Source organism: Petromyzon marinus, chromosome 59 (assembly GCF_048934315.1).
Source record: "Petromyzon marinus isolate PM22_M1 ecotype Great Lakes invasive population chromosome 59, UKy_Petmar_22M1.pri1.0, whole genome shotgun sequence".
Classification (NCBI taxonomy): domain Eukaryota; kingdom Metazoa; phylum Chordata; class Hyperoartia; order Petromyzontiformes; family Petromyzontidae; genus Petromyzon; species Petromyzon marinus.
This window is the reverse complement of record NC_133725.1, coordinates 796942-815421: the sequence shown is the minus strand read 5'-3', so window position 1 is coordinate 815421 and position 18480 is coordinate 796942. Positions and strand designations below refer to the sequence as shown.

The following is an 18480-nucleotide window of genomic DNA, read 5'->3' as shown; positions in this document are numbered from 1 at the left end:
GCAGCAGGCGTCAGAGTTGGGATATAACCCACGACCTCCTGCACACCAGGCGAGGTAGTTAACATCTCATAGCCACCTTGGCGCACACGAGACACCATATACTTAGACAAGTCGACTTACAGGAGACACGTAGACTTAGAGATCTATAGACTCGGAGACCCACGGAGTCAGACAGACCCATCGGCTCGCACTCAATCCGACAACTCGCTCTCTACACAATATTCCGACTGTGTGTGTGCTGACGCTACACACAAATCCCCGTTGATGCTGATGCGTGTTAAACGGCATTCGTCGTAACGGCTGACGATGGCGCCAATGTTGCCGATGGCTGCAACGTTGTTCGTGCGGGGAGCGACGCTGCTCACAACAACGAGCGAAGCGCCGGGCGGACAAAGCGCCGCGAGTTGGCACGGCAAGGCCCACGCACAGGGCGGGGTTGCATCTCTGGCAGTCATCTGAGCGAGGCAAACCCATGGCAGCTGGGTCTAGACTGGTAACCGCGAGCCCTGTTCGACACTTTCACGTGGCCTTAAAGTGCACCTAGCCTGGCACAAGCGCCCGGGTGGACAGTCACCGCCACTTGGTGGCGAATTGCGGTTGTTGTTGTTGACGACGATTTTGTTGTTCATGGGGCCGATGCTGTTGATTTTATTCATGGGGGCGATGGTGACGTTCAAGTTAACGATGCCCACATATCGATTAAGAGTAGCTGCTGTCTGCATGTTCAATCCACTGCTGGATGATGCCCCCCCTCTCTCTTCCCCCCCATGTTAATCAACAAAGTTCCTCTCGACCATCAACCACCGTTGCCCAACTTCCATCGTGGGCGATATATTGGCACGTAAAATTAAGATCGATCGATTTAATCGAGAACCCCACAGATACCAATAAGCACGCGTGAACAAACCAAAAAGTCTCGACACGTTTCTAACTGTTCACCTTTAATTGCTTTGCAACAACGTTAAAAACGTCGCCTAAAAGGCCAAAATGTGGGTGTCGGCCGGGTCGAAGAGAAGAGGAATAATAATATATTTATTTAAAAAAAATAACCACCTATAAACAAAAAAACCAGGAGAGGCTTACAAAGCGGCACGGACACACGTCACTTGGCGCGCCTAAACGCTTCAACAAATCCACCTCGGAACGCTTTGAGCAACAGGCGACCGTTAATAACACTCTCTCTCTCACACACACGCACGAACATCGCCATTCGTTAAAGATGACGACGACGATGATGATGGTTAGACGCAGACGCCGCAGCTATTCCACTTAGGGCGCGCATTGAAGAAACCGAGCTTCGTGTGCGCGGCAGGCCTCGGGAAAGCGGCGGCAGCAGCAGCAGCAGGCGTGGCGTTTTAGCAACATTAAAACAACCCCAAAGTTCATAAGACATCGCCGCCAGCGACTCAACACGAAGCGCCCGCGACGCGCCGCTGAACGTGGAGAAAAGGCGCCGAGGGAGGGAACCGAGAGGCCGCTCACCTTCACGAAGAGTTCCACCACGGGCTCCTCGACGCCGCTCACGTCGGAATCTGCCATTGTTGTGCTCGCCGTGAGGGGGTCCCGCACCACGGGCGCGGCTGAGGCGAATTTATAAAATAGGATCGATTTTTTTTGTTAAAGTTATTTAACAAAAAAAATAGTTGAGACTTTCTTCGTTGTTAGGGGCGGCGCCGCCAACCTTTTGGAAAGTTGTTCAAAAAAAGGGGGAGTTGTGTGTGCTGTGGTTTTTGTTTGTTGAGGAGGGGGGGGGCCGAGTTGCTTCTTGCCGCTGCTGCCGCCGCCTCTTGGAGCCGCTTTGAGGAGTCGAGGAGAGCGGGAGACGGCGGTGGTGAGGGGGGCGGGGCGGGGGGTAAAGGGGGCGGGGCGTGGAGGGGGCGGGGCGTGAAACGCGCGGGAGATTCGCGTGGAATCCGAGGCGCGGCCTGGCGCGAGGCATAGGCGGGGCCTAGCCTCGTAATCTAAACAAATAAATACATTACATTATTACATAGCCCTTATATATGTGTGTACTTTATTATAATATTACATAGCCCTTATATATGTGTGTACTTTATTATAATATTACATAGCCCTTATATATGTGTGTACTTTATTATAATATTGCATAGCCCTTATATATGTGTGTACTTTATTATAATATTACATAGCCCTTATATATGTGTGTATACACAATATTACATAGCCCTTATATGTGTGTACTTTATTATAATATTACATAGCCCTTATATATGTGTGTACTTTATTATAATATTACATAGCCCTTATATATGTGTGTACTTTATTATAATATTGCATAGCCCTTATATATGTGTGTGTATACGCAATATTGCATAGCCCTTATATATGTGTGTACTTTATTATATTACATAGCCCTTATATATGTGTACACATTATTACATAGCCCTTATATATGTGTGTGTGTACTTTATTATAATATTACATAGCCCTTATATATGTGTGTGTTGGGGGTGTATGGGGGGGGGTATGTGGGGGGGGGTGTGGGGTGTATGGGGGGGTATGTGGGTGGGGGGTGTGTGGGTGGGGGGTGTGTGGGGGGGTATGTCGGTGGAGGGTTTGGGGGGTATGTGGGTGGGGGGTGTGTGGGTGGAGGGTGTGGGGGGGTATGTGGGTGGGGGGTGGAGGGTGTGGGGGGGGTATGTGGGTGGGGGGTGTGTGGGTGGAGGGTGTGGGTGGGAATGTGCATTGTGTCGCGTTGTTGTTTAAACGCTGCCGCCGTTCTTGCGATGTTTCACAACGTAGTTCCATCAACGTTTATCGACCCTCGTCGACCGACGGTGGATGGTGCGGTCGAGACAAAGCAAACAGGACTCGCAACATGCCGCTGTTGTGGGCCTCCGTGCGAGTCGATGGGTCTCTGTGTGAGTCTATGGGTCTCTGTGCGAGTCTGTGGGTCTCTGTGCGAGTCGATGGGTCTCTGTGTGAGTCTGTGGGTCTCTGTAGGAGTCTGTGGGTCTCTGTGCGAGTCTATGGGTCTCTGTGTGAGTCTGTGGGTCTCTGTGCGAGTCGATGGGTCTCTGTAGGAGTCTGTGGGTCTCTGTGCGAGTCTATGGGTCTCTGTGTGAGTCTGTGGGTCTCTGTGCGAGTCGATGGGTCTCTGTGCGAGTCTGTGGGTCTCTGTAGGAGTCTGTGGGTCTCTGTGCGAGTCTATGGGTCTCTGTGTGAGTCTGTGGGTCTCTGTGCGAGTCGATGGGTCTCTGTGCGAGTCGATGGGTCTCTGTGTGAGTCTATAAGTCTCTGTGTGAGTCTGTGGGTCTCTGTGTGAGTCTATGGGTCTCTGTGCGAGTCTGTGGGTCTCTGTGTGAGTCTATTGTTCTCTGTGTGAGTCTATGGGTCTCTGTGTGAGTCTATGGGTCTCTGTGCGAGTCGATGGGTCTCTGTGCGAGTCTGTGGGTCTCTGTGCGAGTCTGTGGGTCTCTGTGTGAGTCTGTGGGTCTCTGTGTGAGTCTATGGGACTCTGTGTGAGTCTATGGGTCTCTGTGTGAGTCTGTGGGTTCTGTGCGAGTCTATGGGTCTCTGTGTGAGTCAATGGATCTCTTGTGCGAGTCGATGGGTCTCTGTGCGAGTCGATGGGTCTCTGTGCTAGTCGATGGGTCTCTTGTGCGAGTCGATGGATCTCCGTGCGAGTCAATGGGCCTCTGTGCGAGTCTATAGATTTATATCATTCTATGGGTATCTGTGTGAGCCTAAGGGTCTCTGTCAGTCTATGGGTCTCTGTGTGAGTCTATGGGTTTGTGTGTACGTGTCAGTCTATGGGTCTATGTGTGAGTCTAAGGGTTTGTGTGTATGTGTCAGTCTATGGGTCTCTGTGTGAGTCTATGGGTTTGTGTGTATGTGTCAGTCTATGGGTCTCTGTGTGATCCTATGGGTTTGTGTGTATGTGTCAGTCTATGGGTCTCTGTGTGAGCCTAAGGGTTTGTGTGTATGTGTCAGTCTATGGGTCTCTGTGGGAGTCTATGGGTTTGTGTGTACGTGTCAGTCTATGGGTCTATGTGTGAGTCTATGGGTTTGTGTGTATGTGTAAGTCTATGGGTATCTGTGTGAGCCTAAGGGTGTGTGTGTGAGTCTGTGGGTCTCTGTGTGAGTCTATGGGTCTCTGTGTCAGTCTATGGGTCTATGTGTGAGTCTAAGGGTTTGTGTGTATGTGTCAGTCTATGGGTCTCTGTGTGAGTCTATGGGTTTGTGTGTATGTGTCAGTCTATGGGTCTCTGTGTGAGTCTATGGGTGTGTGTGTATGTGTCAGTCTATGGGTCTGTGTGTGAGTCTATGGGTTTGTGTGTATGTGTCAGTCTATGGGTCTATGTGTGAGTCTAAGGGTTTGTGTGTACGTGTCAGTCTATGGGTCTATGTGTGAGTCTATGGGTTTGTGTGTATGTGTCAGTCTAAGGGTCTATGTGTGAGTCTAAGGGTTTGTGTGTACGTGTCAGTCTATGGGTCCATGTGTGAGTCTATGGGTTTGTGTGTATGTGTCAGTCTATGGGTCTATGTGTGAGTCTAAGGGTTTGTGTGTATGTGTCAGTCTATGGGTCTCTGTGTGAGTCTATGGGTTTGTGTGTATGTGTCAGTCTATGGGTCTCTGTGTGAGCCTATGGGTTTGTGTGTATGTGTCAGTCTATGGGTCTCTGTGTGAGCCTAAGGGTTTGTGTGTATGTGTCAGTCTATGGGTCTATGTGTGAGTCTATGGGTTTGTGTGTGTCAGTCTATGGGTCTATGTGTGAGTCTATGGGTTTGTGTGTATGTGTCAGTCTATGGGTCTCTGTGTGAGTCTATGGATTTGTGTGTATGTGTCAGTCTATGGGTCTCTGTGTGAGCCTAAGGGTGTGTGTGTACGTGTCAGTCTATGGATCTATGTGTGAGTCTATGGGTGTATGTGTATGTGTCAGTCTATGGGTCTATGTGTGAGTCTATGGGTTTGTGTGTATGTGTCAGTCTATGGGTCTCTGTGTGAGTCTATGGGTTTGTGTGTATGTGTCAGTCTATGGGTCTCTGTGTGAGCCTATGGGTTTGTGTGTATGTGTCAGTCTATGGGTCTCTGTGTCAGCCTATGGGTTTGTGTGTATGTGTCAGTCTATGGGTCTCTGTGTGAGTCTATGGATTTGTGTGTATGTGTCAGTCTATGGGTCTCTGTGTGAGTCTATGGGTTTGTGTGTATGTGTCAGTCTATGGCTATCTGTGTGAGCCTATGGGTTTGTATGTATGTGTCAGTCTATGGGTCTCTGTGTGAGCCTATGGGTTTGTGTGTATGTGTCAGTCTATGGCTCTCTGTGTGAGTCTATGGGAGAGAGAAAGAGGCAGTCACAGACAGTATAGAGCCTGAACAGGGATGGGATCCAACAGAAGAGTTTTGATGGTCACTGCCCATGTGCCCATCATTTACCAGCGAACCCATCCAAAGATGGGCTGTGTCAGCCTGTGAGCAACTGCCTATAGGTTCACAACCGAACAAGGCCAATGCTGACGATAAATAATCGCTGACTCGGACAGAACAACAGCAGCCATTCTGCCCTCTGGTGGACACGTGGAGAGAAAGTTGTGTCTAGACACCTCCATCATAGACCTGTCTGTCCGTCTGTGAACTCTCCAACCCTCGATCCGCTGTCTTTCTCTCTGTGTCGATATTTATGATCTATCCGTCATAGCCGGGCGCTGGTGGCAATGCAGCAACTCAGCCTGCAATCCAACACTGTGGAGACAACAGCAAGGAGGGCTCGTGGATCGAGTCGTCCTCTCTCTCTCTGAGTTGTCCTCTCTCTCTAAGTCGTCCTCTCTCTCTCTGAGTCGTCCTCTCTCTCCCTGAGTCGTCCTCTCTCTCTGAGTCGTCCTCTCTCTCTGAGTTGTCCTCTCTCTCTGAGTCGTCCTCTCTCTCCGAGTCGCCCTCTCTCTCTGAGTCGTCCTCTCTCTCTGAGTCGTCCTCTCTCTCTGAGTCGTCCTCTCTCTCTCTCTCTCTGAGTCGTCCTCTCTCTCTCTGAGTCGTCCTCTCTCTCTGAGTCGTCCTCTCTCTCTGAGTCGTCCTCTCTCTCTGAGTCGTCCTCTCTCTCCGAGTCGCCCTCTCTCTCTGAGTCGTCCTCTCTCTCTGAGTTGTTCTCTCTCTCTAAGTCGTCCTCTCTCTCTGAGTCGTCCTCTCTCTCTGATTCATCCTCTCCCTCTGAGTCGTCCTCTCTCTGAGTCTTCCTGTCTCTCTGAGTCGTCCTCTCTCTCCCTGAGTCGTCCTCTCTCTCTCTGAGTCGTCCTCTCTCTCTGAGTTGTCCTCTCTCTCTGAGTCGTCCTCTCTCTCCGAGTCGCCCTCTCTCTCTGAGTCGTCCTCTCTCTCTAAGTCGTCCTCTCTCTGAGTCGTCCTCTCTCTCTAAGTCGTCCTCTCTCTGAGTCGTCCTCTCTCTCTGAGTCGTCCTCTCTCTCCGAGTCGCCCTCTCTCTCTGAGTCGTCCTCTCTCTCTAAGTCGTCCTCTCTCTGAGTCGTCCTCTCTCTCTAAGTCGTCCTCTCTCTGAGTCGTCCTCTCTCTCTGAGTCGTCCTCTCTCTCTCTCTGAGTCGTCCTCTCTCTCTGATTCATCCTCTCCCTCTGAGTCGTCCTCTCTCTGAGTCGTCCTCTCTCTCTGAGTCGTCCTCTCTCTCTGATTCATCCTCTCCCTCTGAGTCGTCCTCTCTCTGAGTCGTCCTCTCTCTCTGAGTCGTCCTCTCTCTCCGAGTCAGTCCTCCCTCTCCATACGAGAGCGAATCGTGTGTGCGGCGGTGCGTTGCAAGTCTAAGTCACTATTTGCAAGTAAACGTTCAACCAATGCGTAACATCGCGCGCTGGCACCACGCTGCCTACAGCGGTGGAGCGTCGACCGCCTAAGCCATCGCAACGAGGGGATTTTAATTCCGTTCCATGGAGGAGCCACGGTGGAAGCCCGTGCAGGAATTTCATTATCGCGGTGCCAACCAGTTGGCCCTACTGCTGCCCAGGGCGGTGAAATGTTGATACCCCCCCCCCGCCCCGCCATATTTAATTAAAAGAGCGTTCACGATGATGATGAATGAGCAGCGTTTAAGGCCAGTCCGCGCTACACGCAGAGATAAGCGCCAAATGCCGCTGGGTGCCACCCACAACGATTTTGCCCTCAAACTTCTGCTGACGTGAAGTGTTCAAGGTGGTAGTGCTGGTGGTGGTGCTGGTGGTGGTGGTGCTGGTGGTGGTGCTGGTGGTGCTGGTGGTGCTGGTGGTGGTGCTGGTGGTGGTGCTGGTGGTGCCGGTGGTGCTGGTGGTGGTCCTGGTGGTGGTGCTGGTGGTGGTGCTGGTGGTGGTGCTGGTGGTGGTGGTGCCGGTGGTGCTGGTAGTGGTGCTGGTGGTGGTGCCGGTGGTGCTGGTGGTGCTGGTGGTGGTACTGGTGGTGGTGCCGGTGGTGCTGGTGGTGGTGCTGGTGGTGGTGCTGGTGGTGGTGCTGGTGGTGCTGGTGATGGTGCTGGTGGTGCTGGTGGTGGTGGTGGTGCCGGTGGTGCTGGTGGTGGTGCTGGTGGCTACGCTGCTGCTGCAAGAGGCGTGGCTGCACTGTAATCCAACGCTGTGGAGGCAGCAGCAGCAGCGAGGGGTTGGTGGATCAGCGCACACACAGATGTTGTTGTTGTGTGAAACGCCCTCCACCCCGTGGGTGGGTGTCGAGTAGGAGCCTAACCTCCTGGCTCTGCCAGGTAGAAGGCGGTGCTCAGCAAAACGCGTGGACTAATCCCTAACCCGTTCCGTCTGTCCAGGATCGAGCGTTTCCCCCTCGCACGCACGCGTGGATTTCCTCCTCCCGCGTGTCGGCCGATGACACCGAAAATCACGGAGAGGAGTGCAGAGTTCGGGGCGATTGTTGGTGGTACGAGTCGTCCTCCGACGTTACTGCGACCACCATCATCATCATCACCATCATCATCACCATCATCATCACCATCGTCGTCGTTGTTGTTAGTTTGGTAACGTAGCTTCTCCTCTCTCTACCGGTGCGGCGTCGCGAGTTGACATCTCCGCGTCGTCGTGGACGGTGTCACGACGACGCGCGGCTCCCACACAGATCAACTCTGGAGTGACGCGGTGGGGTCACGGAGCCTCCTGCTGCCCACCCACCCACCAACACCACCACCCACCAACACCACCACCCACCAACACCACCACCCACCAACACCACCACCCACCAACACCACCACCTACCAACACCATCAAACACCAACACCACCACCCACCCACCAACACCACCACCCACCAACACCACCACCACCACCACCACCCACCAACACCACCACCACCCACCAACACCACCACCACCCACCAACACCACCACCACCCACCAACACCACCACCCACCAACACCATCAAACACCAACACCACCACCCACCCACCAACACCACCACCCACCAACACCACCACCCACCACCACCCACCAACACCACCACCCACCACCACCCACCAACACCACCACCCACCACCACCCACCCACCCACCAACACCACCACCCACCAACACCACCAAACACCAACACCACCACCCACCAATACCATCACCCACCAACAACAACACCCACCAACACCACCACCCACTAACACCACCACCCACCCACCCACCAACACCACCACCCACCAACACCACCACCCACCCACCAACACCACCACCCACCACCTATAAATGTGTCGTTAACCCCGCCACCACCCGACACAGCCAATCGGTAAGGGTTGTGTCACGTGAACAGGACGTTGCCAACTCGTCGCTAGTACAGCACCGCCGGTTGTGTCGGAGAGCCAAGCCGCGACATTCACAATCCGAGTGTACGACGTTTCGCCAGTGATTACAAGCAGCTTCATCAGGCGACATCAGCCAGACCTGTGGAGTTGTAGCTGACACCACCACTCGTGGTGTCTCTGGAAGCGCCGTTCTGCGTCCAGGTTGTTGACCTTTCCCTGCACACTCCGGTGAGCGCGGCGGGCTGCGGCACATTGGTGAGAGAAGTTCAACAACAACCGCCATTCGCCACTAAGTGGCGGTGACGTCACCACGACGCTTGTGCCAGGACATGTGCACCTTGAGGCCACGTGGAGTGTCGAACGCCCGCTGGCAGGAGGTCACGGGGCAGACTCAGGTGCCACGGGTCGACTGAGATGACTGGCTGATGCACCACCTGTGCCCCCTACTGTGCCAACCTGCTGTGCTTTAGCCACCCGGCGCTCCGCTCGTTATTGTGAGCGTCGCTCCTCGGCCCTCCGTTGTTGTTGGAGAGCGACTGCCTCCAACTGCCCAGTAGCGTCCTTCACGAGCCTCCTCCACAGAGGCCGATCTTGACACCGCTGGTACCAGTCATCGGCAAGTCCACTCAGCTCCACGTCCTCCTGTACCACATCACTCCATCTCTTCTCTAGCCCGTGCCGCGCCCGTTAAGCCCCCTCGATCCGGCCGAACAAAAGCTGTTTCGGCATGCGGTGGCTGGGCATGCGGGCTACATGACCCAGCCAACGCAGCCTTGCCCGCCGGAGGAGCTCACACACGTACGCACGCACACACAGGCACGCACACACACACGCGTGCGCGCATACACACACGCGCACACGCGCACACGCACACACACACGTGCTTCTGCGACCACCACCAACGCAACAACCCAACATCCAAATAAACACATTACTTCGGCGCTCGTATCCTTTAAAGACTTTATTTTAATTCAGCCAATGACACTAACAATATTAAATGTGTTTTCTAGCCAGGGCGAGGGACGTGGGCCTTACAAGTACAGCACAGCATACAGTCAGCCTAAAGATTCAAAATCTGCGGGCGATCAAAAACCCGAGCACGCGAGGGAGCCCTACGCGGGCTCCTTGCATAGCAAGCGGTCGCGTTAAATCGACCTATCTATGGCAAGCACCACCCCTCCCCTGCACCCACCCACCCCTCCCCTGCACCCACCCACCCCTCCCCTGCACCCACTCACCCATTCACCCCTCCCCTGCACCCACTCACCACCCACCCCTCCCCTGCACCCACCCACCCCTCCCCTGCACCCACCCACCCCTCCCCTGCACCCACCCACCCCTCCCCTGCACCCACTCACCCACCCACCAACCCCTCCCCTGCACCCACTCACCCATTCACCCCTCCTCTGCACCCACCCACCCACTCACCCACCCCTCCCCTGCACCCACCCCTCCCCTGCACCCACCCACTGCACCCACCCACTTCACCCACCCACTTCACCCACCCACTTCACCCACCCACTTCACCCACCCACCCACTTAGCCACCCACCCCTCCCCCCCTGTACCCACCCACATCCCCTTAAGCTCTTTGCCCTTAAAGTAAAGATAAGGTAAAAACTGAACGGCTCGCTTTTTTTATTGTAGCAGGTGAGACCCACTGAGCTGAGATTAAGCTCTTTTCCAGAAGCCAGCCGGCGATTACCAACGACAACTCCAATGAAGTGTAGCTTGTCATGTACAGGCACCCAAATACTCTGAATGCACTCTGGATTTGAATGCAGTTTCTGAATGTGGAAACTAAAATCGAAACTCGACAACACGATGATACTTCACTAGATAAGGCCCACTACCGATCTCCTACGTGGCACTTTTGAACAAAAGCGACCTGGCCACCGCCAATGAAAACAACTCAACGAAGTGGACGCTTATCATCAACATCATCAACATCATCATCGTCGTCTGCGTGGAAATTTACAGCAGCGGCCAAATAATCTGGCGCACGTGCGGCGACGACGTCGATGATGCAGAATTTGGAGGGGGAAACGGAGGCCCCGGAGAACGAAATCCTCGCGACCACAGCAGCTGAAGGAGCGGCAGAGCCGCGTGAACTGCCCGCTCGTGCATACAGACTACCCATAGACTAACACTACCCATAGACTAACACTACCCAACACTACCCATAGACTCAACACTACCCATAGACTAACACTACCCATAGACCAACACTACCCATAGACTAACACTACCCATAGACCAACACTACCCATAGACCAACACTACCCATAGACCAACACTACCCATAGACCAACACTACCCATAGACCAACACTACCCATAGACCAACACTACCCGTAGACTCAACACTACCCGTAGACTAACACTACCCGTAGACTAACACTACCCGTAGACTAACACTACCCGTAGACTAACAATACCCGTAGACTAACACTACCCATAGACTTAACACTACCCATAGACTAACACTACCCATAGATTAACACTACCCATAGACTAACACTACCCATAGACTAACACTACCCATAGACTAACAATGCCCGTAGACTAACACTACCCATAGACTAACACTGCCCATAGACTAACACTGCCCGTAGACTAACACTGCCCATAAACTAACACTACCCGTAGACTAACACTACCCATAGACTAACACTGCCCATAGACTAACACTGCCCATAGACTAACACTGCCCGTAGACTAACACTACCCATAGACTAACACTGCCCATAGACTAACACTGCCCATAGACTCAACACTGCCCGTAGACTAACACTACCCATAGACTAACACTGCCCATAGACTCAACACTGCCCATAGACTCATAGACTCAACACTGCCCATCGACTCAACACTGCCCATCGACTCAACACTGCCCATAGACTCAACACTGCCCATAGACTACACATATTGGTGTAGTCTATGGACAGAGGCGGCAGTGGATGCAGCGGTGGTGGAGGGGATGGGAGGGAGAGAAATCGCTGCCCCCTCACGTCGCTTCACCGCCGCGCCGAGAGATTGAACGGGCACGGGTAACAACAACAACAGCGCCAAGTCCGTCACGTGTTGCTCCGCAGTCGTCGGTGGTGTCACGGTGGCTCGGAGATGTTGACTACCTCGCCCGGTACACAGGAGGTCGTGGGTTTGCGTGTCTCTCTCTCTCTCATCATCACGGTGGCTCGGAGATGTTGACTACCTCGCCTGGTACACAGGAGGTCGTGGGTTTGCGTGTCTCTCTCTCTCTCATCATCATCACGGTGGCTCGGAGATGTTGACTACCTCGCCTGGTACACAGGAGGTCGTGGGTTCGATCCCGACCCTGGCACCTGCTGCTGTATATTTGTAATTTGCGTCTCTCTCTCCCCGTGGTCGCGATGGCTTTTCCTCTCCCACGTTTAGAATCAATGCCACGCGTCTATAAACGCCACCTCGTTGAGTCGTCATTAGTGATGGCCAGGTCGCTCCTGAAGAATATCTACATCGAGCTCATTGGGCCTTACCAGGTAAAAGTAAATACAAATCAACTAAAATATTTGCCGAACAGGAGGTTAATTGGTGGATTTGATTCGCGAACTTCATACCCGCTATCGACACGACTGCATTCGTAAATTATCACTTAATACTCCAACGTGTATTTTTTATTCGTGTTATAATTTTAATATACTTAGGAGCTTATTTACGTGGTTTTTTTGTTTGTTAAAGTCGTTCGTTAAAAAACGACAGTAGCAGCAGCAGCAGCAGTGACACCTCTATAATTACATAACAACAACTTACAGCCCTTTTGTCAAATCCATTGCTGGACGAGGGCTTTCCGCCCCTCCCCCTCCACGCACTGGTCATGGCGAGGTTTCCTTTGACCATACTTCACCACGCTGGTCAGTGAAGGTGGTGGTGGAGGGGAATTAGTGCCGTGGGCGGTTAGCGCATTGCCCTTCGAACCCGGCGACCCGAATTCAATTTCCCAATCGCGGTGGCGACGATTTGAACGGCGGTGTCCAGGGACTTCCTGATGTGCAGCGCGTGCACCTAGCCTGGCACGGTAGGGGGCACAGGTGGTGGCATCGGCCAATCATCTCGGTCGGTCGGCCCGTGGCACCTGCCGGGTCTGCCCCGTGACCTCTTGTTGGCGGGCGTTCGACACTGCACGTGGTATCGACGAGCACCTAGCCTGGCACAAGCGCCGTGGTGACGTCACCGCCACTCAGTGGCGAATGGCGGTTGTTGTTGTTATTGTTGTTGTTATTGTTGTTGTGTGTAAACATCAGCAGTGTAGGAGACGAAGCCGGCCTGGGGCATGGTTGGGGCACCTCACCGCCGGCGGCGCGGGTAGCGGAGTACCAGCGGAGTACGAGTCGAGCGACGGCCGAGTACCGCTCACCTTTGTAGAGTAACGCTGAGCAACGCTTACACCGAGTAATGGCGAGTGAAGCCGAGTAACAGCTGAGCAACAGCTGAGCAAGAGCTAACAGCCGAGTAACGCTCACTGAAGTAGAGTAATGCTGAGTAACGCCGAGGAACGCTGAGTAACGCCGAGTAATGCTGGGAGAAGCTGCGTAACAGCTGAGTAACGGCACGTACTGAGTAACGCGGCGTAACAGCTGAGTAACGGCACGTACTGAGTAACGCAGCGTAACAGCTGAGTAACGCGCTGTAACAGCTGAGTAGCGGCAAGTGATGCGGAGTAACGCCACGTACTGAGTAACGAGGTGTAACAGCTGAGTAACGGCACGTACTGAGTAACGCAGCGTAACAGCTGAGTAGCGGCAAGTGATGCGGAGTAACGAGGTGTAACAGCTGAGTAACGGCAAGTGATGCGGATTAACGCACTGTAACAGCTGAGTAACGGCAAGTGATGCTGAGGAACGCGCTGTAACAGCTGAGTAACGGCAAGTGATGCTGAGTAACACGCTGTAACAGCTGAGTAACGCCACGTACTGAGTAACGCGCTGTAACAGCTGAGTAACGGCAAGTGATGCTGAGGAACGCGCTGTAACAGCCCAGTATAGGTCACTTAAGCAGAGCAACAAGGGGTAATGCAAACGCCGAGAAATACCGAGTGAAGCTAAGGCCGAGTTGCCGGCTCGGACCGAGCGGGTCAGGAGGCCTCGCACGCACACACACGCAGCCGCCCCATCACGGAGTCCAACCGTACATCTGGGGCCCCAAGTACAGAAAATGCTCTTAAGAATTGCCGTAAGTCTGGCAAGGTTCTGACTGTAGTGCGATTGTAAATTTCGTGATGGAAAAAGGATCGTAAGTCGGCGGGGGGGGGGGGGAATCGTAGCAGCAACTCTCGCCTGCGTCAGTGGTTGCGAGGGAATACGTCATCACTGCCACCGGCACCGGCCAATCAGCTGCCGTGAAGACGACCCCTCGCGCAACATGGCCGACGCCACGTCCCCCAGGAAACATGGCCGACGCGACGTCATCACTCCCACGGGCACCGGGCAATCAGCCACCACTGGGATGCAAAAAACAAGCAGCCAGGCACAGTGGCGGCAGAAGCGAAGTCCGGGGCCTGGTGCAGATGTTGTTTTATAAGGGGCCCTGAAAAATAAAATGTTTTTTTACTTGCATAGTAAAGTTATTGTATTTTTTTAATTTGCTACACATCCAGATAACACGACAAATCGCTAACCTTAAACACCCGGTCGTTCGTAAAAGTCGAAGGCGGTATAGTACTATAGTAATAGAGCAAGTGCAGGATCACTGAACCGGAATTGATAGCTTGAAAGCATTTAGCGTGGGGCCCTTGAAAGTGCGGGGCCCGTAGCTACTTATGTAGCTACTTGTGCTACTACGATAATCCGGCACTGGCTAGGCAGCATCGCCGGCATGAACTCATCGCTTCACCGTGCTTGAAGCAGATGTGGCGATGTGGGTCGTACGTTGATGCCATTAGTGCTGATGGCATTAGCGACGCTACAGTAACACCTAGGGTGTCTACACGAAGCGGCAATGTGGCATGTTTGTGATTGTTTCTCTATGTCTGAGTATGCCTTTGCGTGTTTGTGTTGACAGGAGGGATAGGCCTTGGCAAGGTAAGGTAAAAAAAACGAGCCTACCTTTTACCTTACCACAATACAATCACTCTACCCTACCTTTTACCCTTCAGCAGGTAAGGTAAAAGGTTAAAAGCAACGAGCCTACCTTTACCCTACCTTTTACCCTTACCCCATACAAATTACCCGATTACAGGGTAATTACTGGGGTACTACATGTGAAAAAGGTTAATAACAGGTAAATGCTAGATACGCCGCTTTATTAATATAGAATACTCTCGATTATTCCAATTTTACACGCTTTCTTTAAACTCGCTCTGTTGTTGTTGTCGTTGTCGATGTATCTTCAAATCTTGTAACTCAATTTTAACCCACTTCCCAATGTGGTTTCGACTGCAAACTTGGTATGCTTATGTCATACTGATAACAATACTATATTCTATCATTAAAAATAAAAAAATTTAAACATTATTTTTTTATATGTTATGTTTCGGCTTGGGTCTAATTGTCCACTGTCAACTGACGTTGGCTGTGATTGGCCACGGCCCCTTTACGTCGTGGCGAGCTTCGGGGCCACTTCCTGGAGTCGTGGAGTTCTGCCATTACTCGTAGATTTCATTAAAGCGTGTTTAAAAACAAAATATTACTTGTTAAATCGAGGCCACGGACTGCGCCACGGAGCTTTTATCGGTAAACAAGGCACCGTATTTACCGGGTAATACTTCGCGCTACCTTTACCCTACCCTTTACCTTACCCCTTGGCATGTCGACGCCTTTACCCTTTTACCCGGTAAAAAAGGTAAATTACCTTACCTTGCCGAGGCCTAAGGAGGGAGTCTATGGGTAGTGTTAGTCTATGGGTAGTGTTAGTCTATGGGTAGTGTTGAGTCTATGGGTAGTGTTGAGTCTATGGGTAGTGTTGAGTCTATGGGTAGTGTTGAGTCTATGGGCAGTGTTAGTCTATGGGTAGTGTTAATCTATGGGTAGTGTTAGTCTATGGGCAGTGTTGAGTCTATGGGTAGTGTTGAGTCTATGGGTAGTGTTGAGTCTATGGGTAGTGTTGAGTCTATGGGCAGTGTTAGTCTATGGGTAGTGTTGAGTCTATGGGCAGTGTTGAGTCTATGGGTAGTGTTGAGTCTATGGGTAGTGTTGAGTCTATGGGTAGTTTTGAGTCTATGGGTAGTGTTGAGTCTATGGGTAGTGTTGAGTCTATGGGCAATGTTAGTCTATGGGCAGTGTTAGTCTATGGGCAGTGTTGAGTCTATGGGTAGTATTGAGTCTATGGGCAGTGTTAGTCTATGGGTAGTGTTAATCTATGGGTAGTGTTAGTCTATGGGCAGTGTTGAGTCTATGGGCAGTGTTAGTCTATGGATAGTGTTGAGTCTATGGGTAGTGTTGAGTCTATGGGTAGTGTTGAGTCTATGGGCAGTGTTAGTCTATGGGTAGTGTTGAGTCTATGGGCAGTGTTGAGTCTATGGGTAGTGTTGAGTCTATGGGTAGTGTTGAGTCTATGGGTAGTGTTGAGTCTATGGGTAGTTTTGAGTCTATGGGTAGTGTTGAGTCTATGGGTAGTGTTAACCTATGCGTAGTGTTGACTCGATGGGCAGTGTTGAGTCCATGGGTAGTGTTAATCTATGGGTAGTGTTGAGTCGATGGGCAGTGTTAATCTATGGGTAGTGTTAGTCTATGGGCAGTGTTGAGTCTATGGGTAGAATTGAGTCTATGGGCAGTGTTAGTCTATGGGTAGTGTTAGTCTATGGGTAGTGTTAATCTATGGGCAGTGTTGAGTCTATAGGTAGTGTTAGTCTATGGGTAGTGTTGAGTCTATGGGCAAAGGAGGTCTCATAATGTAAAGGCTTACCCCGAGCTCTCAATACTCTGATAGTGCGCTGTTTTTGAGTTGTACACCTTATGGTGTCATCTGGTCCAACACCAGTGGAGACCAGGCTCTAAGAAAAGCCATCACGGGTGTGGACCAATCAAATTCAAGGGCAGTGCATATTATTATCAGAGTTGTTTCTTTTTGTTTGCATTTTTGACTGCTTGTGTTGTGGTTATTGCAAACATGATGCCTTGTATAAAGGTGTCAGTTTTTGTGCCAGCTAAAAGGTTAAAACCTATTACTCTATGGGCAGTGTTAGTCTATGGGCAGTGTTGAGTCTATGGTCAGTATTGAGTCTATGAGCAGTGTTGAGTCTATGGGCAGTGTTAGTCTATGGGCAGTGTTGAGTCTATGAGCAGTGTTGAGTCTATGGGCAGTGTTGAGTCTATGGGCAGTGTTAGTCTATGGGCAGTGTTGAGTCTATGAGCAGTGTTGAGTCTATGGGCAGTGTTGAGTCTATGGGCAATGTTGAGTCTATGGACGGTGTTGAGTCAATGGGTGGTGTTGAGTCTATGGGCAATGTTGAGTCTATGGACAGTGTTGAGTCTATGGGTAGTGTTGAGTCTATGGGCAGTGTTGAGTCTATGGGCAGTGTTGAGTCTATGAGCAGTGTTGAGTCTATGAGCAGTATTAGTCTATGGGTTGAATGTCTGCATGTTGAACTTCTATCGCAACGTACGTATCCAACCACCGTGCTAATCGCTCCGTCGCGTGTGGAGAGAGGCTTCAGCCGAGCCCTCGCCGAGCGGCCCGACGATGCCGGGCCGCAACCTCCGGCGAAAACGTCGCTCGTACGACGACAACGAATCGTCGAGACGCTTCGGCGTTCCGCCGACACGACTTCGAATCCGCCGGCACATTCCCCCCGTGACCTGTGGACCCCGGCTCGAGAGGCTCTCTCGATGGGTGGTGTAATAAATAAACACGCGATACCCACAGGACGATCTCACCAAAAGCGCGGAGAAGAGTTAGCGCGAGCATCGGTCACGGGGGAAGCCTTCAAATAAAAGTCGCTGTCAATGTTATCCGTTATGAATTTCGTTACCAACGCCGTAGCAGTTCTTAACCACGAGCGGCCAAGAGCGGCTATTGTCCTACGTGCCCCCTGTCCGCACGGCGCTTCAGATCAAGTTGACGTGAACGGCTCTTCGTGAAATGAACATCGTCACGCGGAGCGGCCCGATAGCCGAGGCTTCACCTCCATCCCCCCGGGGAAGCTTTTGTGGATGGGAGGGGAAGGGTCAAGGTGGGGGTGATGGTGGGGGGGTGATGGTGGGGGGTGATGGCGGGGGGGTGGGGACAGGACACACGCACGGACTCGCTAAGGGAAAACTTTCTCACGGCGCGACCGTGGTAACAAACGGAACCGGGGTAGAAATCCCGGAATAAATATGCAGAAAGCGACATGCTCGCACACACACACACATCTACACACACACGCATCTACACACACACACGCATCTACACACACACACGCATCTACACACACACGCGTCTACACACACACACGCGTCTACACACACACACGCGTCTACACACGCACACGCATCTACACACACACGCATCTACACACACACACGCATCTACACACACACACGCATCTACACACACGCATCTACACACACGCACGCATCTACACACACACGCGTCTACACACACACACGCGTCTACACACGCACACGCATCTACACACACACGCGTCTACACACACACACGCGTCTACACACGCACACGCATCTACACACACACGCATCTACACACACACGCATCTACACACACACGCATCTACACACACACACGCATCTACACACACGCATCTACACACACACACGCATCTACACACACACACGCATCGACACACAC

General features: G+C 52.2%; 1 protein-coding gene across 1 annotated transcript in view; it reads right to left on the bottom strand.

Annotated features, from left to right (window-relative positions):
* The window catches only part of LOC116955412 (chloride intracellular channel protein 5-like), a 42239-nt gene extending 40411 nt beyond the window's left edge, over positions 1 to 1828 (bottom strand). Inside the window, exon 1 of the mRNA XM_032976478.2 lies at positions 1483 to 1828. Coding sequence (XP_032832369.1) covers positions 1483 to 1539 — 57 coding nt within the window. The 5' untranslated portion in view covers positions 1540 to 1828. The remainder of the gene's footprint in view (positions 1 to 1482) is intronic.
* Positions 1829 to 18480: the final 16652 nt, after the last annotated feature.